Source organism: Hirundo rustica, chromosome 2 (genome assembly GCF_015227805.2).
Source record: "Hirundo rustica isolate bHirRus1 chromosome 2, bHirRus1.pri.v3, whole genome shotgun sequence".
Taxonomy (NCBI): domain Eukaryota; kingdom Metazoa; phylum Chordata; class Aves; order Passeriformes; family Hirundinidae; genus Hirundo; species Hirundo rustica.
This window is the reverse complement of record NC_053451.1, coordinates 97385551-97406617: the sequence shown is the minus strand read 5'-3', so window position 1 is coordinate 97406617 and position 21067 is coordinate 97385551. Positions and strand designations below refer to the sequence as shown.

The 21067-nt window shown below is 36.1% G+C and overlaps 1 protein-coding gene across 1 annotated transcript in view; it reads left to right on the top strand.

Moving 5' to 3' along the window:
* Positions 1-21067, top strand: part of PUDP (pseudouridine 5'-phosphatase) — a 66741-nt gene that overhangs the window by 24145 nt on the left and 21529 nt on the right. Inside the window, exons 3-4 of the mRNA XM_040056446.2 lie at positions 3286-3504; positions 13794-14023. Of these exons, the coding sequence (XP_039912380.1) occupies positions 3286-3504; positions 13794-14023 (449 nt within the window). The remainder of the gene's footprint in view (positions 1-3285; positions 3505-13793; positions 14024-21067) is intronic.

Here is a 21067-nt window from a genome sequence, read left to right as displayed (position 1 = left end):
ATTGTGTCATTATTTAGTATTTATTTACTTCTCTTTAATTATTAGGGGAAAATATACATCTTCCTTTGTCTTCAGTCAAAGGAAACATGTCCTTATCTATTATACATGCATATAGTAAATGCAGTTTTTCAGCAGTGACATTCTTTTTTCCTCAGATTTCAGATTTTATTCATGTGCTGTAGTGAAACACATCTATTTAAGCAAGTAAATTGTCCATATCCATGCTTTTGTCATCTACTCATGAAAATTAAAATCACATTGATTTTCAAGCAATATAGATATGTAGAATCTTACAAAAAGTCGTAAATCTTGAAACTGTGTTAATTCATTGCAACTGTATCCATGTCCAGAGTCCAAATGCTTATGACTTAAGGCAGAGTAAAAATGATCTCTTTGAAAGAACAGTAGAAGGTTTTGTAAGCCAGGTCTTTTAACTATAATTAATCAGGGGAGGAAAGAAGAGAAGGCTCTCTGGCATCCTGCCTCTTGGAGCATATGCATTGCTGTGTGGGACTTAGTTATATTTAAATTAAATGTAGGATTCATATGTGTTGACTGATTTGGGAATATTCTGGTTTGGTTGGTTGTGTTTTGTTTTGTTTCTCAGCACCTAGAAAACTGCATTCTAACACAGTATGATTAAATAAACCATTACCTCTTTTAATAGGTTTGACTCAAACTTGTTCATGAGTGCTCTTTTATTGACAAACTACAACATTGCATATAAGACTGCTTTGAGGTCTGCAGTCTGGACATCATTAAGCTTTTTTTAAAGGAAAATAAATAACATTTCATTAAAAAGTCAGCTATGTAATATTTAAAATGTAGGAGAGTATTAAAAGTAGTATGTTTAGCTATAAAGTTGAACCTTTCATTTCAAATATATTAATGTGTAATTATTGTAGAGACGGAGAGGAAAATGTTCGTGTTCTAGAATTTTTTGTTTCCTTGCTTTGTTTTAATTCTGCTTAGCTTGCTATGTAGGATGAGGATTGATTTTCAGTTTCAAATTTAAACTTAGGATAAGAATTTTATGTCCTTCACCTAGTGAGTCGAAGATATAGAAGAAAAACTTGTTTATTAAAAAAAAAAAAAAAAAAAAAGGAAAGTGGGAGCTACAAATATTAAAAATTGTGTTCTTAGCTTGCAGAGAGTACTAGCTGGCATTTTCAGGCAAAATGGAGGAATTTTTGTTATTTTTCTTTTTTCTTTTTTCTTTCTCCTTTCTTGTATTAGCCAGCTGAACCCTTTTCAGAGCCCATTTGCCTGTGTTTCTGTTGTGATACCTTTCCTGTGTATTTGAGGGGTCTCCAAGTTCACTTGTAATTTTTTTCCCTTAAGTGTAGTTGTTTAAGAAGGATTTACAAAGAGTAGTACAGGCAGTGGGGTTTCTGTCTCTATTTTTAAGGTAAGAGGTTTTTTTGAGCCCTTTGCTGTTGTAATGCATTAATTGGGTTTATATTGTGTTTTATCGGATTTGTAATATGTATCATGTGGTTTTTCCATACTCGTCTGTAACCTAACTCCCTTCCACTGCCACTTCTCCCTGATGGTGTCTTGTCTCTTGGATGGTGTCTTGTCCCTGCCTCTGGGACCTGCCCCCTGGGGAAAAAGCCCCCGCTTGGGCGGGGCCGAGCTCTCTGTGGCACCGGCGAGCCATCAGGAAGGGCTCCAGCCAAGCAGGGCAGGCCTCGAGAATAAAAGCTGTAATATCCCACCCGGTGAAAGAGAGCTGACTCTTTTGCTTTTGTCATCAGCTGTTGTCTAGTCTCGTGGGGAAATACAACTCTTTGCTGTTCTCTTAAAACATTCCAGACAAGTATGTTGGGTCTTCATCTGATCTTTTGGCCCAACTTCTCCTCTGAAAGGAGATATGGAGTAGAGCTCTCTGGCAGGTGGCAGAGAATGTATTCTGCACTGCTGTATGTTCACACAATGGTGAAATGGCCCCCATGTTTCTCCTTTGCTTTCAGATCAGAATTGTCTGCTGATCTCAGGATGACAGAATACTGTGGTGAAGTAGGGAGCATTTGTCAGACTGCAGGGAAGGTCTTGGCGTGTGTTGTAGTCATGGGCTCTGTGCTTCTTTCTTCAGACTTTTTTCTTCATAGTATCTTTGTTAAAGCTTAAAGTTTAATCACTCCTGCATAATTCTTGTGTACTCAGAAAGTGACACAATATCCACATGAATAATTCTAATATTTTATTATGTTCATTAAAATATTTTTACATGGCAAAGGACATGTTGATAAGTGAAGTCCCTAGTTTCTCTAAATAAATCTCATAAGAGCATCTTATTTCTTTCCTTGCTTTTGCCTTTCATTTCTAAAGTGGTGATAATAAACATGTCTTTAGAGCTACAGAATGAAGAGACATGCATGAGAAGGAAATTATGCATGGTTAACAGCAGTAGCTGACTTTTCAGAGAAAACTACTTAAAAAGATAAACAGCCTGGTAGAAAAGCCAGTGTTTGAGATCTTTGCTGAAATGAGGACAAGAGCTGGAAGTACATTTTGTCCCCATATTAGTGTTAAATTAAATGCTAATGACCTTCTTTTTCAAAAATTTGTATGGGTAGGAGGGGAGGAAAGGATGAATTGTTTGTTTGTATTAACAAAAAAAAATAGCTTTAAATGTCAAACTGCCTTTGACATACAAGCTGATAGTATCACTGCCAAAATTCAGTCTGAAGTTTACTCTTGTCCGAAATCCCCTGGAAATACAAGTGAGTGTGTTTTGCTTGAATAATCTCTTGTAAATGCAGTGGTGCCAGCAGCACTGTAATAATGACCAAAATGTCTTTGAAGGCACTTAGAAGCTTCCTCTCAAAGACACTCTTAAATAATTAAATCTTTTTTCTGTTTTTCAATTTACATGGAATATGTAATGGCATCCCCCCAAGCACCAGATTTTCTTCCTTCCTTCCTTTTCCTTCACATGAAAAGCATAAATAGAGTATTTTAATTAAGATACTGCTTGCTAACCTGGATAGTAAAGAAAGGTGATGAAAGAGCAGGTCCAGATAGTTACTTGTTGAGACCATAAGTTACCTTTTCTTAATGCAGAAATGACAGCATGAAAACTCTGGGTACCTCTGAGCTGATGGTAGTAGCCTTGGTTCCCTCTTGCAAATAAAGGGAGGCATTTTATCCACTATGCTACATGCTCTCTGGCTCCTGGCAGTTCATGCTCTGACCATTTCTGTGGTCACTTAGCAAGACCAGCTACCTATTTGTCTGTACATAGGTTAATTTTTTTTTTTTTTTTTTTTTTTTTTTACCCAGATACTGAACGTCTCTATTCAATAGTGTTTGAAGAGATCTGTGGGCGTTTTGGAAAGACCTATAACTGGGATCTGAAATCCTTGGTTCTAGGTAGACAAGCCCCAGAAGCAGCAGAGCTTATTCGAGATGCTCTAGATCTTCCAATAACCAAAGAAGAGTTAATGACTGAAAGTAAAAAGTTGCAGGAGAACATATTCCATACTGCTGAGCTGATGCCAGGTATGTTTCTTTGCAGCATTTATAAACTCTTTATGGAATTATGTAAATACTGTTTAAGGTAGAGGTTTGTAATCTACCTTCCGCAAAGCATTTGCTCTTACAGATTATGTTTCATTGCTCTTGTTTTAGAAAATTTACCTAAATCTACCTGTTTAATTACCTGTTTAAAAGGATATTTTGCCTATTAAAGTTGACAGCTTTTTTTCCCCCGTTAACTCGGAGAAAACATTTTTTCATGTTTTAAAAGAACAAAAAAGACTAAATTCATGATACATGTTGGTTCTTTTTGTTGGGATTAATCTTGCCTAACCCAAAAATTGTAATTCAAGTACAGTGTCTGAATGTGTCAGTGGAGGAGGGTTTCTTAGGTTATCCTAAGACAGGTGAGTTTCCTTACCTTCTGAAGACGTGTCTTTTGCTAGTGATTGTGCAGGATGATCAAGTGAGTAGCTTCAAGGAAGTAACTGAAGATAAGCAAGAGGATGAATCTTACCTGTAGTGTGAATGCATTCTTTTATATTCAATTACATTGAGAGAAATCTTCAGCCATGCAACACTATCAGTACCTAAAGCTATGATTGCTGCTAACTTTATGTACATTGTTAAACTTTCTGGAGCAAATATCAGTAATTTATGATGGGAAAAAAACCAAACCAAACCAAAACAAAACACACAGGAGAGGACTATTAAAAAAGTATTAGAAGTGAAGTAACTGCATGTCACCATACAAGTTTAACAGTTATTATTTTTTCTCTTTGAACATGTGCTCTTTTGTTCTGACAATTTCTACAGTGCATTAATATTTTAATTTTTAGATTTTTAATACCTTGTTTCAAAATGCATTAAGAAGATGAAAGTTAAAAATATGTGATACGTTAGGAATAAATAACAAATGGCAAAAATAAAAAGTGTGATTTTCAGCAGCTTAAAAAACTTTGGTATGTTTTGTGTCCAACCTACTTCTCTCTCTTAGTTATCTCACTAATGACTTTTATATGAAAGATTTTTCAAATTGCATCTCTCTCATTTATAAATCCACCTGAAACTGTAAGCCTAGTTAAGCTTTCCCAAAAAACCAAGAAAGTCGGATTGATGTGTTTTTTGTTTTTCATCTCAAGACTTTGGAGTAACTTTTCAAACATATCTTTTGCAGGCCAAAGAAAAAAGTCTTGTCTGGGTTTAGAAAATGCCAGATGAACAGACTGGATAAAATGTTAGGTGGCACAGAGAAGAGTTGCTGTAAAGAAACAACACAAATAATTGATCCTATTAGGTGGATATTTCATGCCTGTTGAAGGCTGTGATAATGTGGCTGAGCTGGCTTGAACAGAGTTAGAAAAGTAATGGAACAGATTAGCCAAAGAAAATACGAAGTTTTCCACTGTTCCTGCCTTCAGAAAGTGAATTTTGGCCTTTCTGAAGCCGGACTATTTTGGATGAAACTGATGCCTTAAGTTTTACCTTTCATATTTTCCAAATTCTGTACTGCATTAGTATATAACTCTGAACTTCATATAAAGTGTTAGCAAGTTCTCTTCACAGTTTAGTTAGACAGAACAATCCTTTTCCAGCCTGAGAACCAAGAACACTGTTGCAGCTTCAGGCCCAAAAAGTATAAACAACAACAAATTGAGGAGAGCAAACTGGGAAGATGGGACTTCATAACCTGAAGCTGTAATTGGACAATTGACCCCAATATGTAAATGGACCAAAACTTACAAAAACTCATGACCTGTTGTCCATCCTGGGTGTATCCTTGGCCAGGCTCTTGCACTGCCCAAGGTATATCCTTTGAAGGCCTTTTAATAAATACTTACTTTATTCCTTTAACACTCTCTAGCCTACATTCTAGGTAGCCTCTCCAAGGCATCAAGACAAGCAAAATTCATACTAGGAAAAGCAAGTAAACATTTCATTACCAAAATGGTTCAACTGATTATCTTTTCAGTTCAGCTAAATACACATAACTTGTATGGACCACTTTAGTTTCCTTTAGTCTTTTTCTCAGCGGTACATCTTTTCTTCTGAATATACACCAAACACTCTTGGACAGCTTGTTTTGTGTAATGTTACAGCAAATGAAGTGGTCTTGAATATGGGTGTCTAAAGAGCCTTGATTTCAGCACAGATGTCAGGTGTCCTCAGTTCTTGTGCTGCATAGTGTGAGTAGAAAAGTAACTTTATCTACACAGTGGTGGTGAATGAAGAGCAAGGCTATGATAGATGTATGTGCAGGAGTACTGATTGTCTGTGGAGAAAAGTGCAAAGTTGTATATGACCATTGGCATTTAACATTCTTGTTGGCAACTTGGACAGTGGGATTGAGTGCACCCTTAGCAGATCTGCTGATGATACTGGGCTGTGTGGCCCCATCAGCATGCTGAAGGGAAGAGGTGCCATCCAGAGGGACTTGCATAGGCTTGAGAGGTGTGTCAAGGAAAACCTCATGAAGGCCAACAAGGCCAAGTGCAAAGTCCTGCACCTGAGTTGAGGTATTCCAAGCACCAGTACAGGCAGCGGAGAGGATGGATTGAGAACAGCCGTAACAAGAGAAGTTTGGGGATATTGATTAATAAGAAGCTCAACACAACCTAGCAATGTGTGCTCGCATCCCAGAAAGCCAACTGTGAACTGGGCTGCATCCAAAGAAGCATGGCCAGCAGGTCAAGGGAGGCAATTCTGCCCTTGTGCTCTGTTCTTCCTGAGACATCACCTGGAGTGCTGCATCCAGCTGTGGACACCCGGCATAAGAAGGATGCGTACCTATTGGAACAAGTTCAGCGGAGGACCACAAAGATGATCAGAGGGATGAAGCATCTCTCCTTGAAGGTTGACTGAGAGAAAAGGGGTTAGTCAGTCTGAAGAAGAGAAGACTCAAGGGAGACGTGATAGCACCTTTCAGTATCTCATAAGAAATCTGGACAAGGACTTTTTACAAGGGCATGTAGTGACAGGACAAGGGGGAATGGTTTCAAACTGAAAGGGAGTAGATTTAGGTTAGATATTAGGAAGAAATTATTTTCTGTGAGAGTGGTGAGGTACTGTAAAAGATTGCCCAGAGAAACTATGGATGTCCCATCCCTGGAAGTGTTCAACGAGAGGCTGGATGGGGCTTGGACCTAGCAAAGTTGGCCCTGCCAGTGGTGGGGGGTTAGAGCTATATATCTTCAAGGTCCTTTCCAACACAAAACATTCTATGAATTCATGCACAAACTACATGAAGAAAGAATATGGTGATCAGTATAGTTCTTCCAACAAATATTTCAGTGCACAGGTCTGAAAATCTGTTGATCTGTTGATCAGTGTTCTTTTAAAGAGTCTGTAGCCCATGTTGTTTCTTCTTCAGAATATGCTGCATCTCATCTACAAGACTTAGGAAGTCTAATTGTATTAGCACAGGTTACATGGTGTAGACAAGCTCCAAAAGCATAGCAGGGAAAGAGAAACAAACCATACATGTACATCAGCAAGGGAAAAGGGAAACAGGATAAAAGAGGTAGCAGATTAACAGATTAGTCAAACATGATATGAAAATTAAAATATAAAATAGTATTTTTGACTGAGAGTAAGTAGTTCAGATTAAAAAAATAAGTAAGTTACACCACCCACAGCTACCCCTCCCAAGAAAGCATAAGTATGTAAGCAGTATAAGCATAAGTATAGATAAAATAAAATAAAATAAAAATAAAATAAAATATATATAAGGAAATATCTAGTTGGCCATGGAATACAGTTTTAGTTCTCTGATAAAAAGAATTTTGTAACATATTTCCATACTCTTATTTTTTCAAACGACCACATTTCTTATCAAAATATTTGGGAAGAAAATCTTTCCTTTGGCTTATAATTACAGTTGACAATAAAATAAATATGACTAAGAGTACTCATTAGTACATAGTACAAAGGAAAGTGGTCTTTATAGCTTACTTATATAAGGAGAATTAGTATCTTTTCAACAACAAAAAATAACTGGTAACTAACTGATTGTGATTATAAAATACAGACAAACATAGCACAGGATCATAACTGTATCACTTACCAAAAATCAGTAACTACCTGGGGAGAGAGATGTCTGTAAAATTTCCTAACTACCTCACTTTTCCAAAGTATTTTTGTAGTCTCCAAAACTATGTCAAAGCCAGCAGCAGTGAGTAGCACTAAAGTTGTTAATTTAATCAGAATTATGTGGGGCCTCTGTGAGCAAAGGTTGTTGAACTTGATCCTTGTGGAACGCTTCCATCTTAGCTTGTTCTGTAATTCTGTGAAATGAGAAGTAGTATTTTTATTAAACTAATTAAAGCGTGGAGAAGCTTTTGAACATAGTAAGTAATATCTGTTTAAAAATATCCATTTTCTATTTTGAGTTGTTTTCAGAGTTCACATGTGTTTACTTTCTTAAAAAAACCCACTATGAAAGGAAAGACACAGAATAATCACTCTAAGTTTTTATCATTTCCATACATGTAGCCTTTAGCTCTCTGTAATAATTTAATTTGAACTTCCACTTGAATCTGAAGAATAAATAGAATCTATGGAAACTTCACAGTATAACCTGATTTCATTGACTACTTGGTGCTTGCATTTAATTACGTTAAGAAATATGCTGTTTATGGTGTTTTGTTTGTATGGGAGTATTATTATTATTGCTGTTATTATTATTTACTGTCTTGAAATAAAGTAATCTGATGTTATATTGTTTCTTAGATTATTAGATGTCTAACACTGTAATTGCTTTAATAAGGACAGTGTTCATTTGGAAGAATATGAGATATTATTGTATATGATGGTTCTCTCTTCCAGCCTGCTCAAAATGTTTTTCAGTTGGTTAACACTTTAGGTAAATTAGTTGTAAACTATAAAGGAATATTATGTATGATTGTTGCCACAGATCTGAAAGCCCTGTGAGCTGTTTGGATTTTGTTTAGGGGTGGGAAAATTTGGATATGTCTGCTATATGCCCTTCCTAGCAGAGAATATTAGCTTTCAGAGAAATTAAGAGCAACAACACACGCACACACATTTGATATTTTTTTATTGCCTATTGATTTCTTGGTTTTCTTTCTGGGATTGCATTCTGGATAAAATACTATTAACCAGAAATTAGATGTAATTGATACCTAGGTGGCACTCAGGGAAGAGCTAAGCAGTGGCAAGAGAGGTATGTGGTGTTTGTGGAAGAATATGCCACTGAAAATGACACTGTTTATTTGAGGCCTTCTCAACCATGTAGGAGATGCTGTAATATAATTTTGAAGCTTAGTTTTCATAGAATCTGCCTTATGAATTCTAAGTGTTTAACTTATTACAGTCCTATTTGCAGTGTACACTTTTTCTTGAGAGAAGATTTTGTGCAGTTAATTTTTAAGGACTTTTTCTTATATAGCTTATATTCATAATTTTAGGATTGAGATATTAGAGAAGACAGGGGGGCTGTCTGTGTAGGCCTGAGTGTTTATGTGACATTGCTCCTGCATTCTGTACTGACAGCAACAAACCAGCTGTTTTCCTGAAGCTGGAAGACTGTATGACTTTGGTAGTGTGTATAAGATCATCAGATAGTGGATGATACCTTTTCAGGCTAAGGTGCTGTCAGAGCTTGCTGTGTGACTGTCTGTATGATGGTGTTATGCCTTCAAATGAATCAACTGCAAGCAGATTTATAAACACCAGTGTGGCTGAGTGAAGGTCTGTAGTGATGTAGAGTCCCCAGGCAGGTGCCAAGGAGAGCCACTTTATTGCAAAAACCAGGGTTTTTTAAGCAGTTAGCCCGTTATCAGCTATGTACTTTTAAACCATAACAAACATAATTCAACCACTATACGCCATGATGTGAACATGCAGTGGTTACATAACTTGTTTTTCTACCCCTAATTCAAGTGAATCTCTTTCCCACAGTCCTTTTCTACTTAGCCAAAGTAACAGGCCTGAGCCATGACTTTACAAAGCCTTCCTTTTGTAAGGTTTTACCTATGTGCCACACACCAGACATTCAGTTGGGGAGCAGAGAAAACTGAAATTAAGGTTCAGTCCTGAAGCGGCATCTGTAATTTTCTTACTTATCTCATATGTTCTCCCAGTTTATCATGGAGATCACTTTCTTGTTTATCTTGAAGAACATTCATACATACTACTGTAACAAAAGTTTGGTTGGAGACTAACATTGGAAAAAAATAGAAGAGCTTTATAGTCTTCTTTATCTGAAAGCATTTCAAAAGAAATAGATCAGAATCTAGGCATACAGAAGCAGTACAACTTAAGAGCACTGTTTTGTTCAGGGATGGATAAATACAAGAAAAGGGATGGTACAAAATTTTGAAATTATATAAAATAAAATGTAGCAAAAATGTATGTGCTGTTCACTGTTCTAAAGTATTGTGCATGACACAGAGATCATGTTTATATAAAGTTAAAAGGAAAATAAAAATTCCCTTTGCTTTCCATCAATTTGAGTTAGTTTTCAGGACTTTCATCTTGTAAATTTTCACTTCATGATCAATAATGTCATTTGATTATAAAATGTGATAGCTTAAAAGGAATAGTGTAGAGAACAGTGTTGTAATAGCTTGTTAATCATTAGATAGGGATTCTCATTATATCATTTTAGTGTAACATTATTTGGTTTCCTGAACTCTTGGTGTACGTGTTTGTATTAGTCAATTAGAAGGAAAATGTGACAGTTAGCCCAAGGGTTTTGTTGTTCAGTATAAATCTTATTTTTACTTTCTCGGTTGATCCAATATATTTGTCACTGTAATATCAGCTGAATCTAAAGAGAACATGAACCACATCTGGAGTCTAATAGAGGGATGAAAGTTCATTTTTCAAAAAAATAAAATATATATGCTTTTCCACAATTTTCAGAACAAAAGAGCCTATCTCTTTCTTTTAAATGTGTCTGTGGTCTCAGAAAAAATAGGTCCTTTCTGTTGGTTTAATTTGTTTTCTTTTTTACTTAAAGTTGATAGCTTCATTGACATTTGTGATTAATTGGGTTTCAAAGATGCTGACATTTAAAGTTGCTCCTCCTTCTTTGCAGCTTCTGTAACAAAGCTCTGCTTGCAATTCTTTCCACCTAATTTTCTGTTCAATGGTCACTGGTGCTTAACTGTTGTAGTTAGTATATATTAGGCTTCTGTGTGGATCTGAAACTTCTTATTTAAAGAGATAGCATAAAGATACAGTACTTACCTCTGACTATCTGAAAACAAGAGTACATTTGGGAGTAAACCATAGCAGTGTGGGATATTTATTCCTAATTTTTTTATAACTACTTGAAGAATTTATGTTGTTCTGCATAAGATATTTATTGCCTGTATGCCACATTTGGAGTGTATTCTTAGGCTGTAAAAACAGATCCTTATTTCTTTTTATCTTTCTTTGGTTTTTATTCTTGCTTTGTATGACTACATTTTCAGTAGGAGAGGTGGAGGGTAGTCCCAAGAAGTTAGCAGAGGGGTCCCTCTGGGATGGATGGACCTTGACCGTTTACATGGTAGCCACAAGCAAGTTAGAAGTTAGGGAGATCATGGGAATTTTCAGTATACTTCTTCAAAGCCATTGAATTTTGAATTGGTTGGTTTTGGTTGTCATTTCATTGAAAAATCTTCGTAGCTATAGAAGATATAATGACACAGTATTTGCCAGGGAAAGTTTCTTACAGATCTTTAAAGGAGTTCCTCAATTCCCCTTCTGTTTTCTTTAAAAAAAAAAAATTAGAAAGATACTAAGGAAGATATTATCTTCTTAATGAAGACTTACATGCTGAATTAGTACAATAATCATGTCAGTAATTTGATGTGGTGGCAAGGTGTCTGGAGCTAAACTGGTGGTAATTGATGTAAACAAAAATGGATTTTCCTGATCTTTCGCTTGTACAAGAGGAAAGCAAACCTGGAACGAAAATATTTTTCAGCTGCTGCTGTTTTGAGTTTGTCAAGTTATATTCCAAGTGCAGTTTAATTCTTTTTCTGGGCAACTGATTTGCCCCTGCATCTTTTTTTCCTACCTTGCTCTATTTACATGTGTGCAAATAATATTTTTTAAGTGGCATATTCTTTGAATAATGTAAATATTTGCTCTCTGGAGATATTAGGGACAATTGCATTTTAGCTCCCTTGTTGTGAGGGAAGCAAAAAAGAGAAATCTATGACACATGCATACACGTTTATGCACTGAAATCATTATGTGCTCGAGGAATACAAGAGAGAACCCTGAAGAAACAACCTTTCTGGAACAGTGCTTTTCTGTGGCTGGCTATCTCCAATAGAAACAAACTAAGAGGTGAACTGAAGCTGTGTTACTGTGGGACTGAAGAAAATTAGCTGTTTGAAAAGAGCACAGCTTTAGAGAAAACTAACCATATGATAGCAAGGATGTAGGAGGCAGGAAGAGTCTTCTGCTTGTGTAATCTTTGGACATAAGTAACAGTACACATATGTTTGTTAGCCTTGCTAAATATTGCAGTTTATTAAGTTCCTTAGAATGAATGCATTTTATTTTAGGGAAGAGACACTTTTGCTACTGCTTTACATTAAGAAGCTTTAATGTTTCCATAAATTTTAGACTTACATGGTTCAGAATGAAGGTATAAACTATCTGGACTAAAAAGCTAGCTTGTATTTAACATCATATTTTAGGACATAGTAGCATCATTTGGGGAAAAGTGCACTTGCTTAGTATAACACCTGAAGGAAGCGTAGGAAGGCTTTTAAATGGCTGATGTATTGACCTTAGAGGAGCAGTAGTGCTTGCTGTGTCTGTCCATCTCAAAATCTAACATTAGAGAAGTGCATGTATTTAAAGTGTAAAGGCCATCTTCAAATATAAGCATGGAGCTGGAAATGTCACTTATTAATTGTTTGATTAGATTTTGGAGAATAAATGAGAAATCTACAGAGATTCATACTTACAAGTCCTATTTCCAGATAAGTGGATTAGTTACTGCACCATTCATTAATCTACACACTTTATTATCAGTAGTACTTATAACTTCTCAAAGTTGGGCATATACTTGGGAATAATGGAGATAATGTTGTTTATAGAATTGAATGACTGGATCACAAGGGAAGTACAAATCAGAGGTGGTGAAGTGGCAAAGGAGGAGTAGGAATGGTTTACAGGAGTGGAGACCAGACATAACAATGACAGTGAATCAGGAGGAAGAGAATTACATTATTTTATATAACCAGGCATGAACAGGATAAGAATTAATGTAGTTGGAAGATGAAAACAAAATTGTGCTCAAGTTGTTTCAAAGAACCAAAACTCATCTGGAGTCTACTAGAACCTAGACTATCTGAAACTAATATCCTGTGTCCAGTACAGGTAGGATTAAAGCCAAAAAGTACAGCTGAAATTATTTTACATGTATGGAGAATTTCCTCTTGTGAATTGATAAAGACCAGTCATCCACACTTGTTCTTCATTAGATAATGCTAATTATTTTGTCTGGAAAAGGTATCCAGCATTTAGAATGCTTCAGTAAAGGACCATTAAAACCTGTTCAGAGAAAACTCAAAACTTGAACCGAATAAAAAAGTATGTTTCCCTCTTACACAGACTGGTTGTGTTTTCTCTGTTCACTGCATTAACCTTCCCTAGAAGACTGGATCAGATTCAAGTTTCTACCCATTAGGCTTGAAGTGTTCATTACTCTGGGTTCACAGCATCAATAGATAAAGCTCTGGTATTAACTGTGACTGACAGCTGCTCTCCTCTGCCCAAGTGATTCTTGCTTTAGTAATTGTAAAAGAGAGAAACTGAGCTCTCTTACAGTCTTGTTTGAGCCCCTTGGATACCTACCAGAAATTAAAACTCTGCAGTCCACTGAGAAGGGTATACTTTTTTTATTTTTTTTTCCAGGATCATAACTCTATATGAAAGGAAATGTTCTCCCAAACTCTTAAGAGTTTCAACTAATAAACTTAAATAATGTGGAGACATTCCTTAATGAGTTTCTAGTGGCTCTTGTTATGTAGTGATGTTAATTTTGACATATTTTGAGAAAGGCATTGTTTGATGACAGAAGAAGTATGCATATAACTTACAGAATGTTCCATGATTTTTGAGTGTAGAAGGAACATTTCTGATATATCAAGAATTTTGTTTTACACTGACTGTTTGATATAGGTTTATTACATTCAGTAAGAGAGCATTGTTGAAGTATTGCTAAATGCTTTGTAATTGGGTATAAACATTATTAATGCTTTGTAATTGGGTATAAACATTAATACATATACCAACTTACATGCATATTTGTAAAAACTAAAATGTATGTATTTATCTTGCAGGGGTCAGTAAGCTGATCCATCATTTACGCAAACACAAGATACCCATAGCTGTTGCCAGCAGCTCGAGTGAAGAGTCATTTCAGAGAAAAATAACCAGACACAAAGACTTATTTGGTCTTTTTCATCATATTGTGTTGGGAGATGACCCTGAGTTGAAGCGTGGCAAGCCACATCCTGATCCATTTTTACTTTGTGCAAAGAGATTTCACCCTCCTGCATCGCCAGAGGAGGTAAGAGGGGTAGGACACAAATTAAATTTAGGAATTTTCTGTTTGGGCTGTATTTGTATTTTGATTTTAAGATGATAAAGACTTAGATTAATATAAATTTTATAAAAATCAGCAACTCCGGTTTTCAAATATGTTTGTGCTGTCAGAGAAAGATTTCCCCCCACTACATCTGGAGTTTGTTATGCAGATTGCCCTGATTTGCTACATGGCAGCATGCAGTAATAGGAAAGTGTAATTATTTTCTGCTGTATACATAAATCTGCAAGCTTAACTTCACTATTCAAGGTTTGGAAACAGTTATTTAAACATAGTGAGTTTATTTTTTGTGCATTCATGGCTGATTTATCTCTTATGTGTCAAAACATTAAATATAGGTCTTCGTGAAGAGGACATATATTTTTCTGAAGCTACATCTTTCTGCTACCAGTCTAAATCTCTGAGATCATAGTTCTTGTTTCCAATTTAAAACTATCAGTTTGAGCAATCTTTCTCAAATAGTAGATGTGTTTAATTTTCCTGTCTTATATATAACTTTACAAATTATTCTGAAATAGAAATCTGTAGGAAGAATATTTTACATAAACTGAGAGTTAGTTAAAATAATTTCTTAATTTTTATTTTAAAGTAAATTGCCTTTATTCTTAGAATATTTTTTCTCACTTCTTCTCTATTCCAAGTGGAACATAAGTTCTGAAGTTTTGGAGTTAGTTTCATTACTGCAGAAAAATGCATTACATGCTAATTTTAATGATAAAAATATAGGTTGATTTGACTGTGATTACTGTTCTCTCAGTAGAATTCTTAGGGAAGAAAAAGGCTACACAAATACATATGGAATCATTAGCTAAGATTCCTCACCTCTCATACTTCGATTTCTCACTGAGAGTCTAAATGGAATTTTCATTTTTGAAGTGAATTTTGATGCAGTGTGGTTTCTGTTGAACAGAGTTAACCAGCTGGGTTTGGGTTTTGGTTTGGTTTGATTTTTTTCCTGTTGCAATTTCTCTTGATGTTCTGTACATGTGAATCTACTTCATTTATAAGCTTGCATGTTCAGAAATGATACACCAAATGTGCATAAACAAGGAAATTGAACGTCAGCTGTGTTAATGGCAAATTCAACTATAATTTCCTTGGAGGAGCAGAAAGACACTTTCCCAAAACACTTAGTTTATATGGTTCTATTTCAGAAAACCCACAAGGTGGTAATACTTAAAAAGAACAAAAAGATTAAAAAAAAAAAAAAAAAAAAAAAAAAAAAAAAAAAAAAAAAAAAGCAAAAAAAATCCCAGTGAACCAGTGACACTGTGTAGATACTTGTATCCTTTAGCTGTGTTAGCATTGAAAAATATGTATGAAGAAATAGTAGCATCTGTATTACGCTTAATATTTTTAAACTTTAAGGATATGTTAGACAATCAAAGTCACATTGTTAATAGTAGTTTTGTACTTTTAATTTTGTTAACTTTTCTTTGAATAAGAGCATAGATGTTTGAATCCATATTTTTCCTTTTTTAGATGTTTACAGCATAAAATTCCTTTAGTGCAGATAATTCAGCTGAACTTGTTTGTTTGTTTGTTTCATGTACAAAACTCACAAATGGTAAAGTGTGGGAAATTCACACGTGCACAGAATTCCCAAGAGTAGGGAAATGAAAATAGTACATGAGAAATTATCCAAAACATTTGTGTCCAGTTGCAGTGCAATGGTGTCATCTCACATGATGCTGGGGAAACCCAGCTAGCTCGCACTCCCCGGCACGCACCGAGATTGGCTGAGCAGAGCTGCCGAGTACCGCAGCAGCAGGGCTGCTCTCTATGGCTGTCGGTTGTGATGCGCCGTGGATGGGAGCAAAGAACTGGGAAGGGTTTCTCGTGTGCATCTCAGAGGATTTTATTCTCTAAGGAGTGCAGTGACGAGTAAACTGAAGAGACCAGGGCTTGCACAGTCTTTTAAACGGGGGAGGAATGGGAAGAATACAATTCTTCAACAAGTCAGGGATATAACAGGAAGGGGATTAAGGAGGGGTTCACAATATGACAGCCTATAGGAAATGCAATGGGAGTGGAAAGGGTCACATGGACCAACAGGGCGTAGAGGAAAAGGGGAATTCTAGGGAGGGGTTTAGGCGGAGGGTAGGGACAACAGGGATTGACAGAGAACACTCCGGAACTAAGGGAAGGGACTAGGGAAGATTGACACTATGCGAGTGAGGTAACAGGTGGGTCTAGAGAGTGAATGACAGCTGGAGGAGGGAGGAGAAAGCTTGGGGTAAAACCAAGCATATCAGGGGCTTAACAGGAACAAACCATTGGAGAATAACTTCCCAACAACTTAACAAAAATAAACACCACAGTCATGTGCAATCTTTTGTCCCAAGCAGTGAAATAATAGAGCTACAGGTTTGGCTTTCATGCCAGCAATCATTAACATGCAAGGTTGCAGCCAGGTATCAGAAGGTAAAGGTAACCTCCACATAAGCAAATGATTGGATTCAAGCAAAACAGATTGTTAGAGCATCATAGGTATTGCTTAGGCCCATACATCTATGCTATATATTATTCGAATGTTTTCTATTGGATTGAATTTACTGTGATCCCAGGCCCAGGTAAGGTTCTTTGGAGCATTATGTATTCTTAAACATTGGAGGTTGCTTGATGAGTGCCTGCAGAGAACTTCCCTGGTGCTGCCCGCTAGAGCAACCTAGTACATACCAAAACTACCCAGTGAAAAAACTATCAGGTTCAAAGTGAGAACTTTCAAGTTTGCTTCAAAACTTTGTTGCTGCTTTTAGCAAAATATACATTGTAGGCATAGAAAACCAAATCTAGAATTTGCTGTAGTGTCAAATCAGCCAGTGGCTATTGCTGTGTAGGCATACTTCTGCAAGCAGACCAGTATTTAAGTATGATAACTGCTTTGCTGTCATTGAAGGATGTCATAAGCATCCATTTTTGATATTTCTTAGATGTTGACCTTTTGATTTGCACTTTTTGGTTAACTAGGAACTTGATAAGCATAATGATAAAATGATAGCACAGAAATTTCAAAACGATACCCTGCAAATTCAGCCTATCTTGTGCTGCATGAACATCATATGAACTTCCAACACTAATAATGCTTAGTCATAGAAGTAATTAAGTAAATCAGTCAGGTAATCAAAATATGATCTGGAATTTAAATAATAGAAATTTTGTATTTTAAAAATATATATATTTTTTAAATATATTCCAAATTCTGCTTTCAAATGCACAGATGCAACTTGTATAAAAACCATCTGGAGCTGTACATGTGTAGAAACAATGTGTTCTTGAATATTATAGAAATTTCAGGCCCCAACAACACTGTGTTCTTTTTCATACATTTTATTTAGATGATCGAAAAACATTTTTCAATAGCAATAGCGTAGCATTATTTCTGTTTGAATTCTGGTCAGGTATAACAGATATAGCTATACTATATCTGTCTGCATAGATGATTTGCCTTAACAGATACCAGCTCGACCAGTCTAGCTTTAAGTAAACAAGTCCCTAGAGAGAACAAAGGTAGATCAAATTCAGACCAAGACAGAGGACCTCAGCCTACTGCTGTGAAGCACAGATACACCCATATCATTGACCAGTGAGCTGGGAAGAGTTAAGACCCTTGGCCAATTATGTCTGTAAGTGCAAGAAATTTAAAAACCATATAAAAGAGGCTGACAGACAATGTATGAAGCTGTTGCCACACGATTCTCAAGTGTGTGTATGTCACATCCCTGCCTTTGACTCCATTGCAACAGTCAGGGAAGACTTAAACAAATTGGACATTAATAAATCCAAGGACCCTAATGGATGCACTCTCAAGTGCTGAGAGATCTGGAAGTTGTCATTGAAAGACCACTTTCCGTAATCATTGATCTGGCGTGGCCATTGGGAGAAGTGCTCAAAGGCTGGAGACAGCAAATGGCACTCCTGTGTTGAAGCCAGACAAGAAGGATGACCCGAGAACTACAGGCTTCTCAGCCTCATCTTGATCCCTGAAGTAAGATCATGGAACAACTTATCATGAAAATTGTTTCCAGGCACAGTAAGGACAAACAAACTAGGGGGAGTAGTCAGTATGGCTATACCAAGGGAAAGTCCTGCTTGACAAACCTGATTGACTTCTTTGATGAAATAACTCTCCTGGTGGACATGGTGAGAGCAGTGGCTGTTGTCTACCTAAACTACAGTAGTGCCTGTGACACTCTCACACATATGATGTGGATGGGCAGACAGTGAGGTGGTTCAAAAACAGTGGCCCGGCCCAGAGGGTTGTGATCAGTGGTGCAAGTCTAGTTGGGTGTCAGTGCTTAGTAGTGCGCTCCAGGGGTGAATACTGGGTTTTACATCTGTTTTTACCTGGTCTTATAGGTTTTACCCTGTTTTAACATTTTCTTTAGTGGTGTGGGTGAATTAAGAGAATGCTCAATAGGGTCTTATTAATGCATATGAATACCTGGAGATTGTAATGAAGAAGGAGACAGTGGTGCCCAGTGATGGAAGCAGAGGCAGTGGACACAAATATACGCAAGAGTCTGTCTGAGCACAAGGAAACACTGTGGTTTTTTTACTGTGAGGATGGCCAAGCACAAAGGTTGCCCAGGAGGTTGTGGAGATTTTCAAAATTTGTCTGGACACAGGCCTGTGCAACGGAGGAGGTTGGACCAGATGAGCTCTGGAGGTCTCTTCCAATCTCACACATCTTGTGATTCAGTGATTAATTTCACAGATTTGATCTGGGGGAAAAAAAAGGAAAAATAAAAAAAAAGCTTTTGCTGAAAAATATTTTTCTGTTCCACTTTAATTTATAGAGCTCACATTATTTAAAATCATGCTTTTGGAATTTTAATGACTAGATTATTTATTTTGGATTTAAAAGAGTTTATAGTAACCAGGCCATTTGTGTGTATTTTAAAAATTTATACATATATATATATATATATATACATATATATATATATATATACATACATACCAACTATAACTTTTCAGTGCTATCTTGAAGAAGTTTTCCTTTGTAATAACAAAAATGATATGCAAACAAATTTATTAAAAATATGGCTCTGAATTAGAGGGTTTCTGTCATCCGCATGACAACATTTATACATATTTCCAATATACTTCTGTCATCAAAACTGCAGAGATTAATTAACTTCCTGCTTAAGGGTATTGAAGGCTAAGGCATTTACTTCCAGCATTTTGGTTTATTTGCCTATAGCTTTTCTGTAAAATAAAGGACATTAGTAGTAGTTTAAAAGCAAATTAATCCATTTATATGGACTTTTTAAACAGAGGGATAGATTGTAGTTATACAAATGGTCATAACTCTCTTATGAAGAATCAATCTGTTCTATTTAAAAAGTTCCAAGTGATATAAATCATTGCCTTAATTTAAAACACTATTTCTTTGCAGTTTCTTCCATTTCTAATTAATTAATTGATCCCATAGTTACAAATAATCTCTGTACCAAATCTAGAGAGAGCTCATTAAAATTTTTTCAGACTGATTAAATGGCATTAGGATTTATGAGTCTCAGTGGGTATTTTGTCATAGAACAGAGAAGTTCAAAGAGAAATTTTCTGCGACTTTTTTGCTCTAGAAGATATAAGGAAAGAACAGTAGATTCAGAACATCATGGCATTTAAATATTTTGTAATTTTATTCTGTATTATACAAATACAACAGGATAAACAAGGCTGATTTAGTACTTAATGTGGCTGTTGTTATTGGGAGCTTTTGTAAAAAAGGATGCTAAAACAATTTTTTTGTATTATGCCCATAATTTTTTTAAATTTTCTACTTTTTTCCCCCACTCAACTCCTCCATTTTTAGTGTATGCATGTAGTGTATATATTTTACTCACTATGATTTTCAGATAAGCAAGTATTTAATTAGTGATGTTGCTATTATTTCTTGTATATACCTGGAGGTTTAATGTATTAAGACTACTTTATTTAATGTACAGAAATTACAGACATGAACAGCCGTTCTAGATGGTGCACTGAGCTGTAAATTGGAATCCCTACTGTTCAAATCAAATGTCACCATAAATCTGTCCTTTTTCCATTTTATGAATTAATTTGTTTATACTCTTTCCTGAATGTTTACAATGCACTTTTTTTTTTTTTTTTTTTTTTTTTTTTTGAGATTTTAGAAATAAAGGCATTAAATGTGAAAACATGGACATTTTTCAGCTTAGTTCAAATATACATCAATGGCTGTTTCTTCAAGCTTGACTCTAGTCTTTCTTTGCATAGGCCTAGATTACCATTTTTTTTCTCATCTGAAACAGCCTTTTAAATAACTGTTCATGGTATAAACCATTCCAATTTACTCAAGCCCTGCTGTATTATTTCTTTGGACTCACAGTTCTTAACAGCTGTTTTAGCATATCATTAGATACTTGTTTTTTCCAGTGGATATTGCCATGCGATGGCAATGGTCAGAGTTTAATGTGCTAGGCTGCATTCATGAAGAGAGATGACAGTTTGTAGATGATCACTGTTGTTCTCAGTCAGTGTGGTCTGACAGAGGCAGATATAACACTTGCCAGTGGCTGCTTAGGGATCAGTGTTGCTCTGCAACTCTTTCTGGCTGATGGTGCATTTTGAGGTAAAAGGCAGAATTTGGTCTTTCTTTTCAGAAGCCACTGGACTTTCTTTTCTGTACTGATGTATTACAGTTCAGTAATTAATTAGGCATTTTATGGGTTAGAGTCAATAAACAACTGCTTGCCTTGTCTGATTTGTTGATGCCAACTCCAGTGTAGCCATGTGGTTAGTAGACAGAATGAAGGTCTGGGATGTTTGAGTGTTTCTGGGGTATGTTTTCTTGTCATCCCTCGTCTGCAGTTTTGTACTCTGTCAGTGTTCCTGTTAGCCTTGCATTTTGTGCTACACAGTGACCAGCTTCCAAACACAGCAAAAATTCTCCCATGATGTGCTGTGGTGCGGATGGTACACCCTGGGAGGTGGTAACTGGTTCAGTGCCTCAAGAGGATGAAACCACTGCTCCTGAGT